The 25,910-nt window shown below is 51.2% G+C and overlaps 1 protein-coding gene across 2 annotated transcripts in view; it reads left to right on the top strand.

Annotated features, from left to right (window-relative positions):
• Positions 1-25,910, top strand: part of IGDCC4 (immunoglobulin superfamily DCC subclass member 4) — a 187,751-nt gene that overhangs the window by 129,856 nt on the left and 31,985 nt on the right. Inside the window, exons 6-11 of one of the 2 annotated variants that reach the window (XM_050967461.1) lie at positions 3,251-3,406; positions 3,907-4,317; positions 6,604-6,768; positions 8,760-8,897; positions 10,961-11,131; positions 12,018-12,251. In XM_050967461.1, the coding sequence (XP_050823418.1) occupies positions 3,251-3,406; positions 3,907-4,317; positions 6,604-6,768; positions 8,760-8,897; positions 10,961-11,131; positions 12,018-12,251 (1,275 nt within the window). Of the gene's footprint in view, positions 1-3,250; positions 3,407-3,906; positions 4,318-6,603; positions 6,769-8,759; positions 8,898-10,957; positions 11,132-12,017; positions 12,252-25,910 lie in introns of both variants that reach the window. The other variant, XM_050967460.1, reaches the window with a different exon arrangement.

Genomic DNA, 25,910 nt, shown 5'->3' with positions numbered 1-25,910 from the left:
ACTGTAGGTTACCAGGTCAAACTCTGCCACGGTTGGTTTCGTCAGTTCCATCTGGGATCAGATTTTCAAGTCACTTGTGTTCAGGCATGTGTGCAAAATGTGCCTGCAGTTGCGTTCCTGAATTGAACGCCTGGGTACTGAATTGTGGGCCCGTCTCCAGACTGGGCAGTAAATGTGGGAGTGTGTAGACTTTGCTCACAGCTGCTTTCCACATCGACTGTGCTAGGTGAGTAGCCTTTGCTACTTGAAGCAAGCCACCACTCACCACTCGGAGGAGGAAGCATCTGTGTACCCTGAAGGCAGGAAGCTTGTCTCAGTCTCCACGTCCAGCCTTGACTGAATGCAGCCAGCAGTGGCTGTGGAGCCAGGAAAGCTTTTGAGCGTCTGTTTTCTAGGGCAGTATCTTTGGAGGGTGGGGGGAATGGCAGAGCTTCCAGCTGGTGTGTTCTTGCTTGTCATGTATCACAGCAAGGATGAGACGCTGCAGAAGTAGCAGGGATGTTAGCAGCAGTGCCAGGGTCGAAAGCAACTGCGGCTCTTGTGCAGGGGAGAGGAGGCGAGCAGCATGGTTCCCCACCGTGCATTGGAAGCTGGTGGGTTATTTTTGAAACCTAAAACAAAGCCCTAAAATTGCAAATCATGCATGACTGCAAAACCTGAGCTCCCTCTGCCCCGTCTAGCTCAGCCTGGTAGCTGGCAGGTTGGATTTACAAGTGCCCAGAGAAGCCTCTCCTCCCGCAAGCAAATTCACCCACAAACTCAATCTGGCTCAAAGTCCCCTTGCTTTGCTTAAACCCTGACACAGAGCAGGCTGGGGATTCCCCAATGGAGGGGATGCTTGGGTCACGTAGAGTCAACGTCGCTGGCTCCGGGCCACCGGCTCCCTCGGAGGTCTGTTGGGAGCAAGGTGGCAGCAGGGGCACTCCACCTAATCCCTGATCGGCAGAGAGGCCAAGAGTTGCTTTAAATTACACCCAGACCATTTTGACTCCTGGCCAGCCCTGAATCAGAGTGTTGTCCCCCCGCTCTCTGCTCTTTGTTCCACGGAACTGCCGTCCTCTGACCCAGCATTGCTCCTGGAGCTTTGCAGCAGTGACATTACAATTAAAGGTGTTCTGAGAAGGCACAGAAACTGAGCTTGTGCCCTTTTCGCTTACACGCCTTCCGAGACCCCGAGAAGTCCTCCAGCAAAACCAGGCAAGGGCAAACGCAACTTCCTGTGCCTTCAGGGGGAAGCTGAGGTTCCTCATCACCCCCCAGGATCGGGCCCCAAAGCCATTTATCGCTTTCCCCAAGAACTCTCTCTCTTTGCTGAAATTTCTCATGCCAGGGGAGCCGTAGAGTCCCTGGGTCTACTCTGCTTTCAAAGTGACAGTGCTGTTCATGGCAGTGTCCTATCCACAGCAAGAAACAGACCAGAAGTCTTCAAATGTAGCTGATCTGACAAACCTTTGTCGGTTCCAAGTTAAAGGCTCATGTCGGTTAAAGGCTCATGTGGAAAATTCAGCCTTTGCTGTTCATGACAGGGTTAGGTTTCAAAACCAGGCCAGTAAATTCCCATGTAATCAAACTGGCTAATATGTTACAGGTCAGTAACCAGAGCAGGTACATAAAAATTTATTAGCGGGTTTGGCAAATTCATTGCATCCTCCGTGTTGTGAGCCAGTTCAGTACAGCTTCCAGGAGCCGGACAGGAAAAAATCTCTTCAGTTAATGGTGACTCAGTGCTCTGGCTCCTTGTAAAACAAAATGTGCTTGTGGGGTTTTTAGCAGACAAATACATTCTGGATTCCATCCCTCATCCAGTAGGCATGTAATAAAGCAATTATCTTCTTCACATGTGTCAGCCTTAGATATGGTCTGAATCAGACACGCCAGAGCATAGGGAATGTTTGGTTCCAAGTCAAAACTTCTTGGCTATAATGGACTAAACCCAGATCCAAACTTGAGATCAGTTTGGATCAGGATGAGAACTAGTCTGAGAATGAGTCCATCCCTAGGAGAAACCCAATGGTGAAAATAAGCACGGGCTATCGCTTCTTCTCAGCCGCCACCCCTTGCCAGCACAATATAGGTTCTTCTTGGGGAGAGCTGGTGTTCGCATTAACTATGGGATTAAATCCACACCACAGCCCTGCACCTGAAAGATGCCACCCATTGCTCAGCAGCAGAACAACTTTGACTTTCATTGTAGCAGAACACGTGCTCTGCTACAGTTAAGGTTGATCTGAAATTGTTCTGTAGCATCTGTGAGTGTAGAGTGCTAGCATGAGCATTACTGACATGTTGGGGCTTAGCACAAAGAGGGCACTGTTAAGGTTGTTTTGTGGGGGTGATATTGGTATATTTCCTGTTTTTTCAGAGGTTTACGTTAGCTACTCTCCCTATTCTGGAAGGACAGAAGACTTAGCTGGCCAACCTTAGCTCTATGTTAATGAAGTTTGGGGCATTTAATTTTTTATCATAGAGACCATTAAAAAATTGCTTGGATGCAGCATTATTCTTCTGGGTTCTGCATTAGGAAGTAAATTAAGTTAATTAAAAAGTTATAGAGCTAGAAGCGGCTTCCCCATTTTCCTCTGTTCTCCTTCAGTTCAATCCATCCCTCCATCCAGTTCAATCCAGCTGAATTGCCCAATTAAAAACTGCCTCTAGTTTCCAGAGGTCAGCTGTTTCATTTATTTGCTTAAAGGTATTTCCAGGGCGCTCATTGTCCAGGTGTCCGAGCACCTCACAAACAATGAAAACTCTTGACAACCATTGGGAGAAGCAGGGAAATAATACTATCTGCATTATCCAAAGGAGAAAACCAAGGCACCGAGTGATTAAGTGATTTGACCGAGACTACACATGCAGGAAGTCAGTGGCAGAGATGGGAATAGAAGCCATTTTATTATTAGTTATATTACAGTAGTACCTCAAGTATAGTCAGATCAGTACTGTTCTGTTCTTAGTGCTGTACAGACATATAGTAAGAGATTGTCCTTATCTCAAATTGTTTCCCGCCTAAATAGTCAAGAAAGATAAAGAATGGGTGAGGGGAAAAAAAAAGTGCTATTTATCCCCATTTTACAGATGGGAAACTGAGGCCCAAAGAGATCAACTGACTTGCTCAAGGTCATGTACAGAGGCAGAGCTGGGAATTGAACTTTTCATGATGGTTATTAGTTAAAATCTGGAAACCCTGGTGTCTCGCTAGGATCCCTAATGTAGGCTTTACACCGATGGTGTGTGTTTGTGTGCTCCGCAGACGGGAAACCTATTTCCACAGACGTGATTGTGTTAGGCCGGACCAACCTCCTAATTCCTCAGGCCCATCCCCATCACTCTGGCGTATATGTCTGTCGGGCGAACAAACCCCAGACCAGGCAGTTTGTTACAGCTGCGGCTGAGCTCAGCGTCCTTGGTGAGTTGACAGAATAAACATTTCAGATGTAAACACCACTCCAAATAATTGCTTTTCCCCTAAAACCACATCCAGAGGCTCCCCCATAAGTGATACTCACAGCTCCCTCGCTGTGTCTAAGAGGGGAACGTAATTAGATGAAAGCCATCAGGTCCCAGTTATTCAATCTGAGCGTGGAATAGTTCTCAATGGCATTATTACCATTTAATTTTTTTTTTTTACTTACTGAAGCATTTTTTTTCTTTTTGCAGAGTTCCCTTGTGAAAATCAGTAGCAGCAACTAACTTCCAGTATTATGGAAGCCGTTGGGGAGAGCAGCCTAGGAACAGGGAGCGAATTGATACAGATTTTTGGGGGCTAGTCTAAATTAAGCCTCAAGAGTTTGCCTGGCAAACCCTACCGTGTACCTGGATCTGTTTCAGACACGATGTGGCTTGGGAGGAAAGGGCTCGTCTTGGCTTTTTCTTTTTTTAACCTTCATTTCTCTGCTTTTCTTTCAGCACTTCCCAGCATCTCCCAGTCTCCTGAAACCATTTCCCGCACCCGTGCCAGCACTGCCAGGTTTATGTGCAAAGCAGAAGGGGAGCCAGCCCCCGTCATCCACTGGCTGAAGAACGGAGAGCCCATCCTGTCCAATGGCCGGGTGAAAATTCAGAGCAGTGGCAGCCTGGTGATCAACCAGATCGGGCTGGAGGATGCCGGCTATTACCAGTGTGTGGCGGAGAACAGGCTGGGGATGGCATGTGCCACGGCCAAGCTCTCAGTCATTGTGCGGGAGGGCTTGCCAAGTGCTCCCAAGAAGGTGTCAGCAGTCTCCCTGTCCAGCACCACTGTCTTAGTGTCCTGGGAGCGTCCAGAGTACAACAGCGAACAGATCATTGGCTTTTCCCTGCATTATCAGAAAGCCCTGGGTAGGTGCTCGCGGTTTGTGTAGTTGGGTTGTCCACCGCCACCGTAGAATAGCGATGATAAAACGAATCCACGTGCTGCATGTCCCCCTTTGTGGGCTTGTGCTTCGTTATTTATTTTTTAACAACATCTTGCACAGACAGGAGCGGCTGTTCGCGTGTTTTTATCATGTCAGACAGGGTGTGATCAAACTGGGTGTGCTTAGCCTGAGAGTTCAGACAGCTCTTCAGCCTCTTCAGAGAACTTGCCTCTCATACTATTGACTTGTCCCCACTAGGGTCAGAGAAATCTAGTGAGTCAACGGGGTTTCAGAGCACTTTACCCTAGAATTTTTTTGGAAGCTCAGTTTGTATGGCAGAGCTGCACCCTAGCATCTTAAGATCACCTCTGGCTCTGCTTACCCACTTTTGCATTGGCAGTTCATTGCACCTACCAGTTTTGCCCATCCATATTGGGCAATTGGGTGCCCATCTCCCCATTCTGTGCATGCAAGCGGCCACTTTTGTGATGCAATCAGTTGCATGACCAGAAATGGCCGTGCAAAAGTGGAAACCTGGGATGAAAATTTGACCTTGAGCATCTCTGAGGAATGCATGTTTGAAACAGGCCCTGGTGAATCCCACAGATGCAATGAAGAAATAAGCATGCTGGGATTCTAATCTGGGATCCCAGCCAGACTGAGTCTTTTCCTACCTTCCAAATCACTATTCTGTCCTCTGGATGGCTTTGAAAAACTGAAAGAAGAGCAGGTGAACATCTATAGTGTGCTCACTCTGACACGACTGAAAATTTTACCCTCCGAGATTCAGGAGCTTAAATCCCATTGATGTAGGCATTGCTGAAAACTTTTCTGTTAGTCTTTATTCTATTATGACACTGCTGTCCTTTTAATTTTAGGTACATTTATTACGATTAAGGCTAAGATTTTGTCACGGATATTTATAATAAAAGTCACGGACAGATCACGGGCAAAAAAGAAAAATTAACTGAAGCCATGACCTGACTCTGACTTTTACTAAAAATATCCCTGATAAAATGGCGATCTGCAGGTCCTCACACCACTGCAGCAAGGCAGGTGCGCAAGGGCTAGGAGCCACCTGCAGCTCTGGGGGCCCCCACTGCCCACGAGGGTCAGGAGCTGTTGGGTGCCCCCGCCCCCCGCAGCTCAAGGGGCCTGCCACGGCCTGGAGCTCGGGGTTCCCCCCCCACCGGCAGCTCCAGGGGTTCCCTGCCCTCTGGAGCGGCCAGGAGCTCGGGGGTCTCCCTGAGGTGGCCGGGAGCTTGGGAGTTCCCCCCCACCAGCAGCTCCAGGGGTTTCCTGCCGTTCAGGGTTTGCCCCACCACCAGCAACTCCAGGGGTTCCCTGCCCCCTGGGGCGGCCAGGAGCTCGGGGGTTCCCCCACCACCAGCAGCTCCAGGGGTTCCCTGCCACTCGAGGTGACCAGGAGCTCGGGGGTTCCCCCACCACCAGCAGCTCCAGGGGTTTCCTGCCGCTCAGGGTTTGCCCCACCACCAGCAACTCCAGGGGTTCCCTGCCCCCTGGGGCGGCCAGGAGCTTGGGGGTTCCCCCACCACCAGCAGCTCCAGGGGTTCCCTGCCACTCGGGGTGACCAGGAGCTCGGGGGTTCCCCCACCACACATGGCAGACAGGAGCTGCAAGGTAATCCACCACCTTCTGCGTCAGTACCCCACAGTTCTCTGCCCCCACAGGCAGTGGGGAACCCTGCAGCTTCCAACCACTGCAGGCTGAAGTCACAGACGTCGCAGAAGTCACAGATTCTGTGACTTCTGCAACATCTGTGACTAAATCGTAGCCTTTATTATGACCAGTGAATGTACAAAATGCCAGAAAAACGCTTGGTGCCAAGGGGCAATGACAGTGACTAAAACAGTCAAACTTGGGTCCCTAAAGCTAGGCGTCTGCGTCTGCAATCTGAATCAGGGGTCTGACTTTCAGAGAATTTAGCTGAGAATCTCCCACGTCTGCGAATGTCAATGGGAAGCAAGAACTCACACGAAAATCAGGCTGCTTATTTAGGTGCCTTAGAATGGATTATCTAATGGCCTGCCCCAAGAGCTCAGTGCCTAAGTTAAGATTTGCTGGAGCATGATGGAGGAAGGTGGCAGACACTGGGCGGGGTGACAGAGGCGGGACAAGGGGAAGCCATAGTGGTTTCAAAGAGGGAAAGCTACAGTTTGTAGGCTTTTTGGAAGAGCTGATTTTGGACTTGATGGGTGTCTTGCTTCCTGTTTCTTGTAGTGAGGATGGGTTTTTGCCTTGTCTCTAGGAACTGATAATGTGGAATACCAATTTGCTGTCAATAATGATACCACTGAGCTTCAAGTGAAAGACCTGGAACCCAATACCAATTATGTTTTCTACATGGTTGCGTACTCCCAGCTAGGAGCCAGTCGGACATCCTCTTCCATTATCGTGCGGACACTGGAGGACGGTGCGTTGAGTAGACGTGCACGGGTGTGTCTGAAAGCATTCTCAAACAATCAAGTAATTGTTATGCTTCGCAAATGGAGATATCACAAAACACCCTACATAGAATGGTGTCAGCTTGCAGAAATCCAGACGCACTGTGAATGTGGCCTGTTGCGTCTGGATATTTATTTACGCATTTTTTTTCAGAGAGTGGGGAACAGTGATCTGCATGAGCAGCAACAGGCATTAGATATTATCCTGCTGTCTTCTGATCCTGGGGCAGTTGACACACAGGCACCATTACTTGAACTGCATTCAGCTGGTCTGGATTTTTATTTAGGTAACAATGATTTTGCTCCATGTGGACTTGATCCAAGGCCCACTGAAGCAAATGGAAAGACTCCCATTGACAGCCAGCAGCTTGGGGTCAGACCTGCAGTCAAGTCTATTAAAAGATTATATTTTGCATTTATATTGCCTTTCATTCGAAGTGTTTCAAAGCATTTCTTAAACCGTAGGTACAGAACACTGCCAAAACACAGACGCACAGGGGCTTGAGGGCACTGGACAGCTAGCCCATAACCTGCTGTAGAACATTAAAGGGAATTTTTTGCCACGTACCAGGCAAACCCCTTCCGTTATAGGATCTGTAATGTCCATACATAACTTGTAAAGTTTAATCTGAAATTCACCCACTTAGTAAACTGCATGGTCTCTGTGTATCTGTATAATGCGGTACAGTCACTGCTGGTGGTGCCCCCTTGTGGCTGGTCTGGGGACCATGTCTTGTACAGTCTAGTGCCCCTTTTCGTCAGTCCCTCTGTCCCTGCAGTGTCTCTCCTGTACTTCACAGTGCTCACTCTTCATGACTCAGCCCTCCAGATGGGTCATTTTCTAGTCTTCCCCCTCCGGGGTCCCAGAGTCCCTCTGGACCAACTGTCCATACACTGTCCCAGTCTTCTGTGCCAATTACCAGTCTGTGCCACTTCCCCAGGGGCTGCTAAAGAAACTTGGGCCCGCCCACTACTCTGGGTTACCGCACAGGGACACTATCATCAGCATCCAAGGTCTACACAGTTGCAACTCTCACTACTCTGTCCCTGGGCTTCTTCCCCACACCTCCCGTAGACGGACCCCTTCCATCTGGGACGGGATCTCTGGGCATTTGCTCCCCCTGGGTTTCCAGAGAGTGACTGCAGACTTTCTCCCTGCAGCCTCCTGCTGTTCTCTGCTGTTCTCTACTTCCTGGCTTATACAAAGCCAGCCTGCTACTGCCCAGCTGGTCTTCATCTTCAGTTAGACTTTTTCAGTCAATCCTGACTCCCCCCTCCCCCCCGGTGCAGTAGAAGGTTAATTGGCCCCTTCTGAGCCACCATAACCCCATTAGGGCTGGTGTGGGGTGTATTCCCTGTCACAATCTGCCTCGGAAGTATGAGCAGCTGCCCGGAATACAAATCTGTGGTTCTAGGGAAACTTGTTTTTCAAACCTGATGCTTAGATCCTTGAGCCATCCCCCGTGGCATTAAATCTCTCTGTTTCCATGGCAAAAAACTGAAAGCAGATAGGCCTGTCTAAAGCAAACTACCAAATCCTCAGTGGAGCAGGGAGCATTTCTGAGTGTCCCTAGGAGATCTGTGTTTAAATTCTGGAAGCAAACAGGTAACGAAACATTGAAATGCTAATGATGCAAAGACAGAAGTGGAAGCCGTTGTGGTCCAACTCCAGGCATTAAGTATGTGAGACTCAGCAAAGGGCATGGTGTGTCAGCATGCCACCATGTATACTCTGCAGGGACAATACTTTCAGGACCAAGGGCACCCAAGGTTCACCTGACCAGAGGAGTGGGTCAGCTTGGGCAATCCCAAAGCCAATCCCTGAACCTCTGAAGCCCCGTGGTTCAGACATATGTGCTCCCAAGTGGAGCTAATCCCCAGTGGCGCCTCGTTGAAACAGCTTGTTGCTCTTGGTTTCGGACTGAGGAGACGTCTCATCTGTTCGTTGCTTCTGTCCCAGTTCCCAGCTCTGCTCCTCAGCTGTCTCTGTCGAGTATGACCCCAGCTGACATCAGAGTGACGTGGCTGCCTCTCCCTCCAGAGCTGAGCAATGGGAAGATAACGAAATATAAAATTGACTACTGCACCCTCAAGGAAGGTGAGGGGGAAATGGGCTCAGTGAGAAGCAGAGGTTGGTGCATTCAGTGCATTATTGCAGTTCTGAGAAATCTGGTGTGTGTGTGTGTGTGTGTGTCTGTGTGTGTGTGTGTGTGTGTCTGTGTGTGTGTGTGTCTGTGTGTGTGTGTGTCTGTGTGTCTGTGTGTCTGTGTGTCTGTGTGTCTGTGTGGTTAATGCTGACAAAAGGTTCCGGGCTGAAACCCTTTGGGACCAGAGGCTCTGTTTAGCCATAGGAGACGTGCAGCATAGAGACCAGCACTACAAACGTCCCCATACTGCCCCACTGATGTGCCTCACACCTCCCCTGAAAGGGTTAGACAAGAATTCACTCCCCAGAGCCCATTCTGTACCTGGCCACCCTTGGCTGAACTCTGCCATTGCACTTGCCAGCTGTGGATTTCGCCCTGTCGGCCTACGACCACATGGGAACTGGACTGAGGATTGCATTTCATATGGGCCAGCAACAACCACCAGAGGGTAACAACTTCTGGCTGTCACTGGTGCTTTGTGTGTTTTGAAAGGGGTTCAATGATCATGGGGTAGGTGGGGAAGTGCATTCGATGAATTAGAAAAAATCAGATCATTGTGTCGAAAGAAAACCGGTATCCCGGCAAGCCCATGTAACCACATGTGCCAGTTTTTGGCTTGATCTGGTTTTATTTCTATTGTTAGCCATTATACTAACCCTTCAGTGGGGACATGGGCACTTTCTCATCAGTGCCAGCTTCCCAGCCCTAGAGCATTCCTTGCTCTGCAGCTGCTCATCTCCAGGATGTAAGGAGGGGATTGAAAATGTGACAAAGGGCCACATTCCCATGGGTTTGAGCTGTGTTTCTGTTCTGCACCGTGACACCTGGTTCTTGGTTTTATTCTTGGTGCCTAAAAGCGGTTGCAGCCAACCCAATGAGTCAGTGGGAAGCGGTTGAAATGTTTGCACCCTGGGGCTGATGTGTGGTTGTTTAAGGTATGTCCGCACTGCAGTTGGGAAGTGGGATTCCCAGCGTGGAGGGACAGTCCTCTGCTAGCTCAGCTCGAGCTAGTGCACTAAAAATAGCAGTGTGGATCTTACAGCACGGCTGTCAGCTCGGGCTAGCCAGACCCAGGGGATTGGGCGGGCTTGGACTCAGGCGACCAACCTGAGCTGCCGCCAGATCTGCAGCTTCCACACTGCTGTTTTTAATGCACTAGCTCAAGCACACGTCTGTCTTCCCGCGCCTGGAAACACACCTCCCAACTGCAGTGTAGACACAGCCTTCTGGTAAAGAACCGGGGCAAAATTCCCACAGGTGCTCAAACAGGATGAATTGTTTAAACGTGACCTTTGCATTAATCATAGGGCCACTGTTCGAATCTCTAGCAAGGCTGATCTTTGCAGCTCCAATGGATATCTCCCACCAGGCTCTGTTTAACCCATTAACTGAATGCACCTTATAATAGAGATGATCTGAGGAGGCCATGTTCTAATCTGGGTCTGGATTAGATTTAGGCTGGATTTGAATGCTGTGAGTCGAGGGTAAGGTTCTTGGTTCATTTCAGTTAATTTAAGACTAGCATTTGGCTGCAGATTTGATGGCACCAGAATCTCAGTTGGGGCTCTTCTGAGATTTTGGCCCAAGGTATTGAGATATCTGCCATCTAGCACGGTGGAAATTTCACCTCACCATCTGTTCTCGTGAGTTTTCTGCCAACTTCCTGCTGTCTCACGATTCCTGCTGTATCCAGACTGGAATTGTGTGTGTTCATTGGGGAGAAGAGACCCCTTCCTGTTCTGATTGTGACCCACAATCGAAACCGGAAAGGGATTGCTGAGTCAGGATTCCAGTTGTGGTTCATCTCTAGTTATAGACCATCACTGCGCTGTTACATAACAATGTGACCTGCAGGGAAGTTTGCCACTGGGCCGAAGGCCAGCACAGTGCACCATGCAAGTCTCACCTCAGCTTATTCGCAGCCCGGAGCTCCTGCTGCTGGCCCCCGGCACAGGGGCAAATTCACCTGAACTGGAATAAAGAAGTCTAATTGGGGTTTCCTTGGCTCTAGCAGATCAGATCTCCTCCACCGAGGTTGGTGCGAATGAGACACAAATCACCCTTGAGTCGCTCCATCCCAATAAAGTCTACAAAGTGCGCATTGCAGCCAGCACCAGTGCAGGATATGGCGCCCCTTCGGAGTGGACGCAGCATCGTACTCCTGACAAGGACAACCAAACGCATGGTAGGGTAGGGTGACCAGACAGCAAGTGTGAAAAATCGGGACGGAGGTGGGGAGTAGTAGGCTTCTATATAAGAAAAAGCATCAAATATTGGGACTGTCCCTATAAAATCAGGACATCTGGTCACCCTATGGGGTTGGGGTGGGGCGTGGCGTGCGCTGCATAGCTCCTTTCTCTTCTCTGGGGCTTGGAACAGCACCCCCGTGAGGGTGGGAGGTCAATACCATGATCCCCATTTCACAGATGGGGAAGCTGAGGCAGTTAGACTAGATGGCATACCCAACCCCACATAAGGTTGTGTCTTCACTAGGGAATTGCAGCATGAGGTCCCAGTCACACTAGAACCCCTCTCCTAGCATTCCATTTAGTGTGGGGAACCAGAATGCTTTTCCCTGTCCCATGCTGCTTGGTGTGTTTTTGATGGGTCCTTCTCCCCATCATTTCCCAGATCTTCCTCAGGCTGCAGGTTATAAGCAGGGGCTCATGAAAAATGAGCGTGGGCATGTCTGGAAGTGGGTAGGCAAAATCGACATACAGAGATAAACACAGAGCCAACAGACAGCAGCCGGTAAAAGTGGTGCTGTGCTTAACTTGAAATAGGGCAGGTAAACCCCACCCCACCGCAGTAGCTCTCAGTCACCAGCTCTATCTGCTAGACTGCCCCCCTTGCTATGTAGATGAACATCAGTTGTGTTGTTCTGTGGTCATCTGGTTGGCCCATCAGTGACAGAATCATCACCGCTCCTCTCTGGCACATCAGGGGCATGTCCCCTCACTGGGACAGACCCTCCCTGTCCTTCAGCGGTGGAGAGAAGGAAGCCCCTTAGCAAAGCAAGGAAACACCGCGGAGTTGCTGAAATGTGGGTTTCTTTCCTCTTGTTTTTCTAGTTCCGTTTGCCCCGACAGAATTAAAAGTCCGAGCGAAAATGGAATCCCTCCTGGTCATGTGGCAGCCCCCAGCCAACCACGCCCAGATTTCAGGCTACAAGCTGTACTACCGGGAAGTGGGCACAGAAGAAACAAGTGACGAAAACCCCTCTGATGGCACAGAAGAGGAGAGCTGGGATGTGGGGCCCATAAAGCTAAAGAAGAAAGTGAAGCAGTATGAGTTAACTCGACTAGGTTAGCTGGTTAAGTCTACTTCTTATCAACCTGCACTGGCCCCGCTGTTGCACCTTGCAGTGCAAGGAGGTCGTGAGGGAGAACTTCTAAGAAAGGGCAAAGTTCTTTGGCTGCAAGCCCTTCAGATGTACAATTGCATCTTACAGAGTCTTTTACTACTACAGTGAAACCCCGCTATAACGTGATGTTTGGGGTCCAAAAAATTCCATCACGCTAAATGCGGTGTTGCGGTATAGCGGGGTTTCAAGCTGGTCAGTTTAAGTCTGTGGTCCCCAACATGGTGCATTGATGTGCTCTGCCTAGTGCCCAGCAGGGGAGAGAAGCCTTGGCCTCGCACCTGCTGGGGACAGAGAACGAGGCTGCGGGCGCCGGTGCTCTCTCCCCAGCAGGCGTGAGGCTACGGCTTCTCTCCGGATTCAAGAGGAGCCGCAGCCGTGCGCCTGCTGCGGACAGAGAACACCGGCGCCCGCAACCCTGGAGTTCTCTCTCCCCGGCAGGTGCGAGGCCACAGCTTTTCTCCCTTGCTGGGCACTAGGCGGGGGCACATCAATGTCCCGATGGTCATCATGGCGTTGGGAACCACTGGTATTAGGCCTTAAAGGGGAGCCAACTTATGATCGCGTTATATGCTATTTCGCGTGATGGCGGGGCGCGCTATTGCGAGGTTTGACTGTACTACAGAGTCTGAATGTACCCGCGTTCTAAAGCTCCTCCCACTGTTAAATCATTAGCTGACTGTTGCAGGGATGAGTGTATTGAGAGTTTAAGGGGCAGAAATTAATCTCTGTCTCTTTCAGGTACTTGTAAGACCACCTGTCAGTGCAGAATCCAAGTGCTAAATTGTTTAAAAATATAAAAATGCAGAAACTCCTGAAAGCTAATGTAGTGACAGATGATTCTCTAATCAGTGATTAAATTATATCTGGTGAAGCACAAATTGAAATGGTTGGTGTATCTTACGTTCATATCTCAAAACTCAGGTCAGAATAATCATCTGTTCCCACCTACATATTTCTAAGAACCTCTCATAGACTCATAGAAGATTAGGGTTGGAAGAGACCTCAGGAGGTCATCTACTTCAACCCCCTGCTCAAAGCAGGACCAACCCCAAATAAATCTCCCAGTCAGGGATTTGTCAAGCCTGACCTTAAAAACCTCTAACAAAGGAGATTCCACCACCTCCCTAGGGAACCCATTCCAGTGCTTCACCACCCTCCTAGTGAAATAGTTTTTCCTAATATCCAACTTTAGACCTCCTCCACTGCAACTTGAGATCATTGCTTCTTGCTCTCTCATCTGCCACCACTGAGAACAGCTGAGCGCCATCCTCTTTGGAACCCCCTTTTAGGTAGTTGAAGGCTGTTATCCAATCCCCCCTCACTCTTCTCTTCTGCAGACTAAATAACCCCAGTTCCCTCAGCCTCTCCTCGTAAGTCATGTGCCCCAGCCCCTAATCATTTTTGTTGCCCTTCTCTGGACTTTCTCCAATTTGTCCACATCCTTTCTGTAGTAGGGGGCCCAAAACTGAACACAATACTCCAGATGTGGCCTCACCAGTGCTGAATAGAGGGGAATAATCACTTACCTCGATCTGCTGGCAGTGCCCCCACTAATGCAGCTCAATATGCCATTAGCCTTCTTGGCAACAAGGGCACACTGTTAACTCATATCAGCTTCTCATCCACTGTAATCCCCAGGTCGCTTTCTGCAGACCTGCTCCTTAGCCAGTCAGTCCCCAGCCTGTAGCGGTGCATGGGATTCTTCTGTCCTAAGTGCAGGACTCTGCATTTATCCTTGTTGAACTTCATCAGATTTCTTTTGGCCCAATCCTCCAATTTGTCTAGGTCACTTTGGACCCTATCCCTACCCTCCAATAGATCTACTTCTCCCCCAGTTTAGTGTCATCTGCAAACTTGCTGAGGGTGCAATCCATCCCATCATCCAGATCATTAATGAAGATGTTGAACAGAACCAGCCACAGGACCGACCCTGAGGCGCTCTGCTTGATACCGGCTGCCAACTAAACATCAAGCCGTTGATCACTACCTGTTGAGCCTGATGATCTAGCCAGCTTTTTATCCACCTTATAGTCCATTCATCCAGCCCATACTTTTTTAACTTGCTGGCAAGAATACTGCAGGAGACCATATCAAAAGCTTCACTAAAGTCAAGGTATATCATGTCCACCACTTCCCATATATCCATAGAGCCAGTTACCTCCTCATAGAAGGCAATCGGATTGGTCAGGCATGACTTGCCCTTGGTGAATCCATGTGGACTGTTCCTGATCACCTTCCTCTCATCCAAGTGCTTCAAAATGGATTAATTGAGGACTTGCTCCATGATTTTTCCAGGGAGTGAGGTGAGGCTGACCAGGCTGTAGTTCCCCAGATTCTTCTTCTTCCTTTTTTTAAAGATGGGCACTATATTTGCCTTTTTCCAATTGTCTGGAACATCCCCTGATTGCCACGAGTTTTCAGAGATAATGGCCAATGGCTCTGCAATCACATCAGCCAACTCCCTCCTCATCCTCCGATGCATTGCATCTGGCCCCCATGGACTTGTGCATGTCCCGCTTTTCTAAATAGTCCTTAACCTGTTCTTTCGCCACTGAGGGCTGGTCACATACTGTGCTGCCCAGTGCAGCAGTCTGGGAGCTGACCTTGTCTGTGAAGAGCGAGGCAAAAAAAGCATTGAGTACTTTAGCTTTTTCCACATCATCTGTCACTAGGTTGCCTCCCCCATTCAGTAAGGGTCCCACACTTTCCCTGGCTGCCGCCTTGTTGCTAACATACCTGTAGAAACCCTTCTTGTTGCCATTCACATCTCTTGCTAGCTGCAGCTCCAGTTGTCCTTTGGCCTTCCTGATTACACCCCTACATGCTCGAGTAATTTTTTTTTTTTATACTCCTCTCTAGTCATCTGTCCAAGTTCTTCTTCGAGTGATTGCTCATATCCATTCCAGTTAGGTGTACGCGCCGCGCGTGCACATTCGTCGGAAAACTTTTACCCTAGCAACTCAGTGGGCCGGCAGGTCGCCCCCTAGAGTGGCGCCACCATGGCGCTCCATATATACTCCTGCCGGCCCACCCGCTCCTCAGTTCCTTCTTACCGCCCGTGTCGGTCGTTGGAACAGTGGAGCGCGGCTTAGCTGACCTCCACTTCCCTAGCTACTCGTTTTCTCGTATATAATTATGCAGTTATAACACTTTTATATATATATTTGTATGGTTATACGTGTTTTCTTTGCTAACATGGTTAGTTTAGTTAGCGGGGTTCAGGAAGTAGCCCCTTCCATGAGCCCAGTGCCGGAGCCATGCATGGCTCACCGGGTTTTAAAAGGGGCCCGGCTTGCCAGAAGCCGCGGCCGAAGAGAGATCTACATGACTCCTGTTTGAAGTGCCTCAGGGAATCACACTTGACAGATAAGTGCCCCATTTGCAAGGCTTTTAAGCCGAGAACAAAAAGGTGCGGGACTTTCACTTACCCCTCCACCTTGGGCGCCGAGCGATGTTCAAGCGGCGGGCAGAAGCGCCTCCTTGGCACCGAACCCCGCCGGTACCACCAAGGCCTTTCGGCACCGACCGTCGCCGGCACCGATGTCGACTCGGCACCGCTCCCTTCTTCCGAGGTCGAGAGAGTCTACGATTCCTGCTGGTGCCTGGCGGCTCCCCGGCTCGCGCCGTGGTTGAGCCCCCTGCTCCCGCTACTTCCGTGCCACCTGCATCGCAGCCAGAGAGCTCGCCTAAGTTGCGTTATCCGGCACCGTCACCTGCAGAGGCACCGATGACTTCGGCTCCGTCGATTCCAGTCCCCCAGGACCACGGAATCAGGTGCCTGGCAGCTCCCCGGCTCGCGCCGTGGTAGAGCTTACTGCTCCTGCTGCTTCTGTGCCAGCTGCACCACAGCTAGACAGCTCGTCTAAGATGGCTCGCCTGGCACCGACGACGTCGGCACCGTCGATCCCGGTCCCACGAGGGCCGTAGAATCCGGTGCCTGACGGCTCCCCGGCACGCGCCGTGGTTGAGCGTATTGCTCCTGCTGCTTCCGTGCCAGCGGCACCGCAGCCAGAGAGCTCGTCTAAGTCGGATCGCCCGGCGCCGACACCTGCTACGGCACCGATGACGTCGTCACCGTCGATCCCGGTCCCACAAGGGCCGTAGAATCCGGTGCCTGACGGCTCCCCGGCACGCGCCGTGGTTGAGCGTATTGCTCCTGCTGCTTCCGTGCCAGCGGCACCGCAGCCAGAGGGCTCGTCTACGTCGGATCGCCCGGCACCGACACCTGCTGCGGCACCGATGGCGTCGGCACCGTCGATCCCGGTCCCACAAGGGCCGTAGAATCCGGTGCCTGACGGCTCCCCGGCACGCGCCGTGGTTGAGCGTATTGCTCCTGCTGCTCCGTGCCAGCGGCACCGCAGCCAGAGGGCTCGTCTACGTCGGATCGCCCGGCACCGACACCTGCTGCGGCACCGATGGCGTCGGCACCGTCGATCCCGGTCCCACAAGGGCCGTAGAATCCGGTGCCTGACGGCTCCCCGGCACGCGCCGTGGTTGAGCGTATTGCTCCTGCTGCTTCCGTGCCAACGGCACCGCAGCCAGAGAGCTCGTCTACGTCGGATCGCCCGGCACCGACACCTGCTGCGGCACCGATGACGTCGGCACCGTCGATCCCGGTCCCGCAAGGACCGTAGTATCCGGTGCCTGACGGCTCCCCGGCACGCGCCGTGGTCGAGCTAATGCTCCGGCTGCTTCCGTGCCAACGGCACCGCGGCCAGAGGGCTAGTCTAAGTCGGATCGCCCGGCTCCGACACCTGCTGCGGCACCGATGACGTCGGCACCGTCGATCCCGGTCCCGCAAGGGCCGTAGAATCCGGTGCCTGACGGCTCCCCGGCACGCGCCATGGTTGAGCTCCTGCTCCGGCTGCTTCCATGCCAACCGAAGCCTCTGAGGCACCGACAACATCGGCACCGTCGATTCCAGTCCCACAAGGGCTATCGAATCCGGTGCCCGACGGCTCCCCGGCACGCGCCGTGGTTGAGCGTATTACTCCCGCTGCTTCAGTGTTGACGGCACCGCAGCCAGACAGCTTATCTAACTCGGTTCGCCCGGCACCGGCACCTACCGAAGCTCTGATGACCTCGGTACCGTGGATCCCGGCCCCACGAGGGCCGTCGAATCCGGTGCCTGACAGCTCCCCAGTACGCACTGTGGTGGAGCCTGCTGTTCCCTGCACGCCGGAGATGTTACCATCGGCGAGGGCTCTCAATGCCATGACAGAGTCAGTGCTGCCTGACCCGGGCACCGCCGGTACGGGTAATACAGTCTCTTCAAGGGACTGTCCCCTGTCAGTACAGCAGAGCGGCACCGTTCATGATCACGGTCCCGCAGACACTCCAAGTCCTGTCGGCACGCCGGACACCACTGGCAGTCCCGGTGCTGTTTTCCTCGGTACTGGTCACACTCGCTGCACCGGTCGGTATCCCGTTCGCCGACCTGCTATCGGCACCGTTCCGACATCTGGCACCGGGGCAGGTACCTTGACTCCTGTAGCTCTTCTCCGAGCCTCGAGATCTCGGTCGACCTCCCGACACCGTTATGGTTGCGGGTCTGGATCTCGTTCCAGGTACCGATACACCTCCCGATGCCGGTCCCCGGTGCCGAGTTGGGCAAGGTCCGAGTGAGTCAGAGACTCGGCCCGTGCCTTCTTTTAGTACCTCCATGGCCGTCCGGACACGCATCCGTGTCATCCCATATGCGCAGATTTTATGCTCAGGACCACGATCCTGATATGATGGCCAGCGGGCGCCAGCCCCGAAGCAGAAAGAGCCTTGGCGAATGCAAGGTGTACTCTGCAGGGGCCCTGCACCTCTGGGTAGCAAAGCAACAAGCCTTGCTTAGCTGCGATAATTATAGCACCTGGGTGGAGGAGTTTCTCCCTCGAACCTCCCACCTGGAGTTCGCTGCCGTCTTGGCGGACGGGGGAAAGAATTTACCCTTTGTTGGTAAAGGCATCTTCGCGGCAGAAACAGCCCCAGACTGCGAAGCCTGCTGGACAATAGGGTCCTAATGCGTCTCAGCATGTATACGCCAGCGACCAAACGCAGGCCTTTATGGCCCCAGCCGCCATACTCTGTGCCTAGCCAGAGGCAGAACTCTGGAAAACGGCAAGGCCAAGGTGGTCGCAGACAAACGTCAGGCCCCCTAAAAAGCCAAAGTCAAGGTCCCTCGCAATTACCACTGGGACCAAAGACGGACCTTCCAAGGTTCGCCGGAGGGCGGTGTACCAGTCGCAGGACGGGATCCTGATCCCGCTTTCTCCTGGCATGGCCCCAGTTACTTTTAGATCGCTGGGTCCTGCGCACGATGGAGCATAGGTACCACCTTTAAATTGCTCCAGCCCTGTCCCCCTTCAGCGGACGAAAGGGGCTAGGGGTTTTACTCCCGTTATGCCCTAGTCCCCCGCTCGAACACAGGTCTCAGACCTCCCTGGTCCTGCATGGACTCAACCGGTTTGGGATAAGGTTGAAGTTCTGCATGGTATCCCTGGGAACCATTATTCCATCCTTGCCTCCTGGGGGCTACTATGCCGCCCTGGATAGGAAGGACGCGTACTTTCGCAATGCCATCTTCCCTCCGCACGGGAGATGCCTCCGCTTTATAGCCAGCGGTGAATACTCCCGGTTTACGGCCATAGTCGCCGCCTACCGTAGCTATGTCGGATATGCGTTTTTCCGTATTGGGACGATTCGCTTATCCGAGGAGACTCTGAGACACAAACCACTCAGCCCGTGGGCATCGTCACGGTCTTATTCACAGATCAAGGCCTGATGATTACTATAGAGCAATCCACTCTGGTTCCCACGCAGAGGTTGGGCTTCCTAGGGGCTATCTTGGTCTCCTACCTAGCCGGAGCCTGCTTATCACAACTGCGGTTTTAGGCGATGGCAACAATCATCTGAGGTCTGAAGGCTTTCCCAACGACCTCAGCTCGTTCTTGTCTCAGTCTCCTGGGTCCATGGTTGCCCGCAAGTTTGTAACCAAACACGCCAAGCTCCGCCTCCGTCCTCTCCAAGTCCGGCCCACCTCGGCGTACCGCTTGGACAGGGAGCCAGTGGTCATGGTAGTCACCGTTCCCTCGAACGCCTTAGGCTCCCTAAAGTGGCGGCTAACGCCCTCCTTGGTGTGGACAGGGATGCGGTTTCATCCGCCCCAGCCCTCACTGCCCCTGACGGCGGACGCATCATCTCTCTGCTCGAGTGCTCATGGTCACCTCCGAGCTTAAGGCCTTCGGTCTTCTAGGGAGCTGGCATTCCTCATTAATGCCCCAAAAATGAGAGTAGTCCGCCTGGCATGCCAGGGGTTCCAGCGGCAGCTGCGAGGCCGTTGTATCTCGGTGTTTACAGCCAACACAATGGCCAGGTGCTTCATAAGTATTCAGGGGGGACATAGTCCTTCCCCCTTTTTTGTCAGGAGGCCATCCATTTCCGGGTCTTTTGCATGGCCCACTCGATGGAGCTGGCGACGTCCTTTCTCCCAGGCGTTCGGAACGTCTTAACTCTTTGACTCAGCAGGTTTTTCCTGTCTTACGAATGATCACTCTGCCCCATGTGAGGCGTCCCGCTTTCCGGAAGTGGAGATGGTTCCTCACACAGACCTGTTCGCTCACCGCGAGAGCAGGAAATGCCAGGTGTTCTGCTCCTTCCAAGGTCTCTCCTCGGAATCGATCTTGGACGCATTCCTGATGCCGTGGAACGGCCAACTGCATTATGCCTTCCCACTGTTCCCAGTGGTTCGTTACGTCCTGCTCAAACTCCGCAGGGGCAGAGCGTGCATCATCATGATCACTCCAGAGTGGTCCAGGCAGCACTGACATACCACGTTGCTCGGCCTGTCAGCCCAGACCTCATCACTCAGGACAATGACAGGCTTCGTCACTCGGACCTGCAGCCTCTTCGCCTCACGGTGGCTCCTGCGTACCTGAGTCGGGGTGACAGGCAGCCTTCCACCTGGTCAACGTACCGAGCCAGGTGGAAGCGTTTCCTTTACAGCTGCAGTACGCTCGATCTTGCTCCTGCTGAGGTCTCGATCCCCTCTATTTGGCCTGCCTCTGGCCTTCAGCGGCAGGATCTGGCGGTATCATCGCTGAGGATACTCTCAGCAGCCATCCATACCTTCCAGCAAGCTAAGATGGACGTTCAGTGTCCCACGCTCTATGGGTTCGAGGTCCCTCAAGGGCTTGGAGCGCTTGCACCCTCGGGTGCGCCGCCCAGCCCCGCCCTGGGACCTCAACCTAGTCTTGGCCAGACGGGTCTCTGAGATCAGAGCTCTTACGAAGGTTCCACAAAGACAAGGTGCAGTTATGACCGCACCCGGCTTTCCTCCCTAAGGTGTTTTGGCCTTTCATGTTACCCACAGCTCAACGCAATGGGCATAACCGTTGCACTCCTTGGACATCTGTGGAGTGCTCGCATTATATTGTGCTGACAGAATCATTTCCTAAGGTGCCCCAGCTCTGCCCCGGTAGCGGGCCAAAGGGAGGGCTTGCTTGTTTTCCTCTCAGAGGATCTCATCTTGGGTGATGGCGGACATCCCCACTTGTTATGATTTGGCTCATATTTCCCCAAGCCACATCACCGTGCATTCTACCAGGGCTCAGGCTTCATCTGCCGCCTTGCTGGCTCGTGTTTCTACCCACGAATCCTGTCGCGAAGCTCCATTGGTCCTCGGTCCTTACCTTTGCTTCGCAGTATGCCCTGGTTCAGCAGTCAAGAGAGGCTGTAGCCTCTGGCTCGGCAGTTTTATTCTGCCACATTTCACTCCGACCCCACCGCCTTTGTAAGGCTTGGGATTCACCTAACTGGAATGGATATGAGCAATCACTCGAAGAAGAAAAGACGGTTACTCACCTTTGTAACTGTTGTTCTTCGAGATGTGTTGCTCATATCCATTCCGCACCCGCCCTCCTTCCCCACTGTCGGAGTAGCCGGCAAGAAGGAACTGAGGAGCGGGTGGGCCGGCAGGAGTATATATGGAGCGCCATGGTGGCGCCACTCTAGGGGGCGACCTGCCGGCCCACTGAGTTGCTAGGGTAAAAGTTTTCCGACGAATGTGCACGCGCGGCGCGTACACCTAACTGGAATGGATATGAGCAACACATCTCGAAGAACAACAGTTACAAAGGTGAGTAACCGTCTTTTTCCACTTCTTGTACGCTTCCTTTTTATGTTAAAGCTCATCAAAAATTTCTCTGTTAAGCCAAGCTGGTCGCCTGCCATATTTGCTATTCTTTCTGCACATTGGGATGATTTGTTCCTGCACCCTCAATAAGGCTTCTTTAAAATACAGCCAGCTCTCCTGGACTCCTTTCCCCCTCATATTAGCTTCCCAGGGGATCCTCTCCATCAGTTCCCTGAGGGAGTCAAAGTCTGCTTTTCTGAAGTCCAGGGATCGTATTCTGCTGCTCTCCTTTCTTCCTTTTGTCAGGATCCGGAACTCGAGCATCTCATGGTCACTGCTGCCCAGATTGCCACCCACTTCTACTTCCCCTACCAAATCTTCCCTGTTTGTGAGCTACAGGTCAAGAGGAGCATGGCCCCTAATTGGTTTCTCCAGCACTTGCACCAGGAATTTGTCCCCAACTCTCTCCAAAAACTTTCTGGATTGTCTGTTCACTGCTGTATTGCTCTCCCAGCAGATGTCAGGGGATTGAATTCCCCCATGAGAACCAGGGCCTGTGATCTGGAGACTTCTGTTAGTTGTCCGAAGAAAGCCTCATCTACCTCCTCGTGGTCTGGTGGTCTGTAGCAGACGCCCACCACGACAGCACCCTTGTTGCTCTCGCCTTTAAACTTAACCCACAGACACTTAACATGCTTTTCTCCATTTTCATACTGGAGCTCTGAGCAATCATACTGCACCCTCACATTCAGTGTATGTAAGATGCTTCTCTAATGCAGCCAAGCGTGTTTGTTACTTGAGGGTTAAAAAGCACCTGAGATATCTGCTCCAGATTAAAATACAGCCACGCGTTAATCCTCACCACACCTCTCGCAGGTCAGTATTACTCTCCCCATTTTACAGAGGAGAAAAATTGAGGCAAAAAGGTTTAGAGCTGGAGGTCAGAAAACGAGTCTGAATCCCAGCTGGGATAAGCTGCAATCAGATCTGAAAGATAACCTGAGCCAACAAGATGCTTGTAACCGTTTACTACAATAGACTGTCTGTATAGTATCTGACTAGAGTAATTAGTTAATTAACTAACTGTTAAGAAATCAGACATGCCACATGTACACTTGAAATAGGACTCTCCTGCTTAGACTGTTTCCCTCCTCTGCCCCATGGCTCGCCCTTGTAATTGTCACGTCCTGTAACTAGTTGGTTAATTACTAGACTCAGAGCTACAATATGTAGGGCACTATGGGACTGATCTTCAGCTAGTGTGAAATCAGTGTAACTCCCGGGAGGTCAGTGCAGTTGTGCTGATTTCCCCCAGCTGAGGATCGGGCCTCGTATAGTGCAGCATTTTGCTTTGTTGACAAAGACCAGCTGTTGAAACAGCAGTGTGAGTGTGCGTGCCAGCTTGAGTTACACACCTAACGTATAGTGTGGATGGTTTAACAATCAGTATATAGGACCTGGGAGGCTAACTTGTGTCGCCACTAAATAAACTTCCCCCTCTAGAATTGCGTTACAGCTATGTCTGCTCATAGCCTGGAGAGGGTGTTAACACTTACAAGTCACTCTGAAGAATTTAGATCTGTAATTACTGCACTGAAGAAACCACATCTGTACATTGTGTACTGTCCTTACCACTGACAAACCAGCCAGGAGAGTGGCTCAGGAATGATTTGAATTGGTTCCAAATGCTCTGGCACATCAGTGCTCAGAACATCACTTGTTCATCTGTAATTACTTCCTTAAATCTGGGCCTCAATCATCTCTTGATGGTTTCCTTATGATGGGGCTGATGTGGATTAACTATCCTAACTTCATGAAGAGGCTGAAATGTCTTCCAGTTGGGGGTGTCCTTTTTTGCTTTTCTGTGGAATGACCTGCTCCTGGGGGCTTGGAAAAGGGAAGGGGTAGAAGCGCCTAGTGTACGCGGAGAATGCAGAGGTGGCAGGGAAGGCAGGGGAGGGTGAAAACCCATCAAGAGTCGAAGTATAAGTGTGTAATTTAAGGCTAGACCGTGCAACCCTTGCACTGGTGAGTGCCCGCTCACACAAGCAGGTGTTGATTTCATTGAGGTTACGTGTGCGAGTCAGGATTGCACAATCTGGACCTTGGGCACTTGGCGAGAATGTTGCAATTCAGTTGAGATGAGGGGTTGGATAAGGAGCTGCAAAGTATTAAAAAGGGAACAGAGTCAGGAAAATAATTGTGCAGGAAATAGGAGAAATGGGACATTGTAATCAACACAAGTCTGTCATTCCGGGCTTAACCCTGATATGTGCTGAGCTCCAAGAAGTCTCATTGATTTCAGTGGACATTCTAGGTCTGACTCTAGCAATTAATCACTAGTAGTGGAATGCAACAACCAGGGCCGGGAGCTAGAAGAAAAAGAAACATCGAGGGCCTAATTCCACCATCCATGTTAATGGCTAGTAAGTAGTACCTTACTTTGGGAGCGGTACCAGGTACTTCTTAGCCTGAGAAAGGTGAGAGAGTTAACACCCAAATGAGCACTTAAAAAAAGAATGTAAAAATATATATTAGTCTATTGGAAATATTACAGCCATCCAGATCCCATATTTGAAGTGATGCAGAGTAGATTATTCTGGATCAATTTAATACAGGCACACACATATATGAGAGGATGCAACAAAATACATCTGTTTTCACCCCTCCTGCTAGCTTCAATAGCAAATCTTGACAAGTATCCTGTAAGCTTTCAGATACTGAACTTCTGAGCCTCGATTATAAGAAACAGGAGTCTAACCCCAACCTTCGAAAACCACTGTGGCCTGATTTCAGGTGGTGCAGTGGAAATGATCCGGATTCGTGTACCGGGGGTCGCAGATACAAATCCCAGCTTCTAGCTTGCAAGAGTGGCAAAAATTGATGCTAAGAATCTCCAGAGTTATAACTGCTGCCCCTTGCAGAAAGTTTGCAGTATCAAACCTCGTGTTTCACAATCTGTGTTAGAGATCAGGATGAGGAGCAGATTATCTCATGTCCGCTTGGAGTATGGTTTCCTGTACCTTCCTCTGGCACTGGCCGCTGTCACAGACTGGGCTAGATGAACCTCAGGTCTGATCCAGTCTGGCAATTCCTGTATAAGTTCTGTGCACCCGGTGTCAATGCGATCCACTGGATACTTGTACTCCTGGAAATCTGGCCACTCAGTGAAGTGCCTAAATGGGAATTTAGGAGCCTGACTTTAGGCTCCCATTGTTGTAAAATTTTGGCCACGATGTTTCAAAGGAAAAAGTCGTTACTGTGTTAACAGTGTATGCAGGCACAGTAAGACTTGGCCTTTCCTTCCTGTCTTTGTGCTATTTCTTCCAAGGCAGATTGTCCACTACTGCACATTTTGCAACATGTTCCTTATTGCCCTGACTCTCCGCTCCCCAAACCAGACTCATTTCCCAAGGTTCCTCTCGGAAGCCTTTGTGAAGCTGAGAAAGTATCACACAGAGCGAAACTCTGAGCAAGTGTACAGGGAGCAGGGCCACTGTTCAGTTACATGCCCCTGAGCCTGAGAACTCAGCGACTCTGTAGTCCAACAATGATAGCTCCTGCCTCTGTGAATTTCAGAGGAGGCATGAATGCAGGTCAGCCAGTCTGTTTTCATCATCGCACAACACCCAGGCAGCTTTTGAGGGAGACAAAACTGTGTTTGCTTTGGGGAGCTTTTCAGCGAGGAAAATGTGGCCGAACTGTTTTTAGATTCCAAACGTGAACACATATTGTGAAGCAGGGGCAGCCTTCCGAGCACCCTTTGGGTAATTGGCACCAATAGGCCCTGGGAGCATAATTGGAGCAGTAATAATAAAATTGGCATCAGTGAGACGGGCTTTGTGCTGCTTACATTGGCACGGTAAGGGAGCCAGTGAGCCATCGGGGCAGGGGATGAATAGGCACGTCCTTAATTAACAAACTTCATCTAAATGCAGCCGAGGGAACCAAAGAGACTGTGGGCTGCTTTCAGCGCCTTTCTGAACAAGGGACTAGATGTCCAGAGAGAATTGCCAGTTTCCCTCTATTTAAAAACTTTGAATCTTTTAAGTAGTTTCCTTGAATAAACATCCCTGCTAAAATGTCCCCCAACATGGCAGGAGAGGCTACTAGTTTGTGAAAGACAAATAGAAAGAGGCAGGCAAGCTTTGCAACGGCCTTTTGGACTGCGTGAGCTAAGTTTGGTGTCCGTTGTAGGAACTAACGAAAGCGCAGCTAAGGCTGCTGGGAGATATTCTGGGCCTTTTCCTGCAACCCCGTTTGGGGTCAGTGGAAGAATTGCCCTTGAAACGGGGATCTCTGTTTCCTTTCTGAAGGTGCCTGATTTTATTATTAAAGCAGCTGCGTCTGAGAAAGCGGTAGGCTTAGTTTGTTGTTGTGCGCACCAGAGTTTTTTCTGACAAGAATCTCTCTTGGCAGATGAGACAGATTGAGACTGATCCTGTGCTTCTGTGTGCTCCAAAAACTCTTGTCGATTTT

This window comes from Gopherus flavomarginatus, chromosome 9 (genome assembly GCF_025201925.1).
Source record: "Gopherus flavomarginatus isolate rGopFla2 chromosome 9, rGopFla2.mat.asm, whole genome shotgun sequence".
Classification (NCBI taxonomy): Eukaryota; Metazoa; Chordata; order Testudines; family Testudinidae; genus Gopherus; species Gopherus flavomarginatus.
The sequence above is the reverse complement of the archived record's forward strand: the minus strand, read 5'-3'. Positions and strand labels throughout refer to the sequence as shown.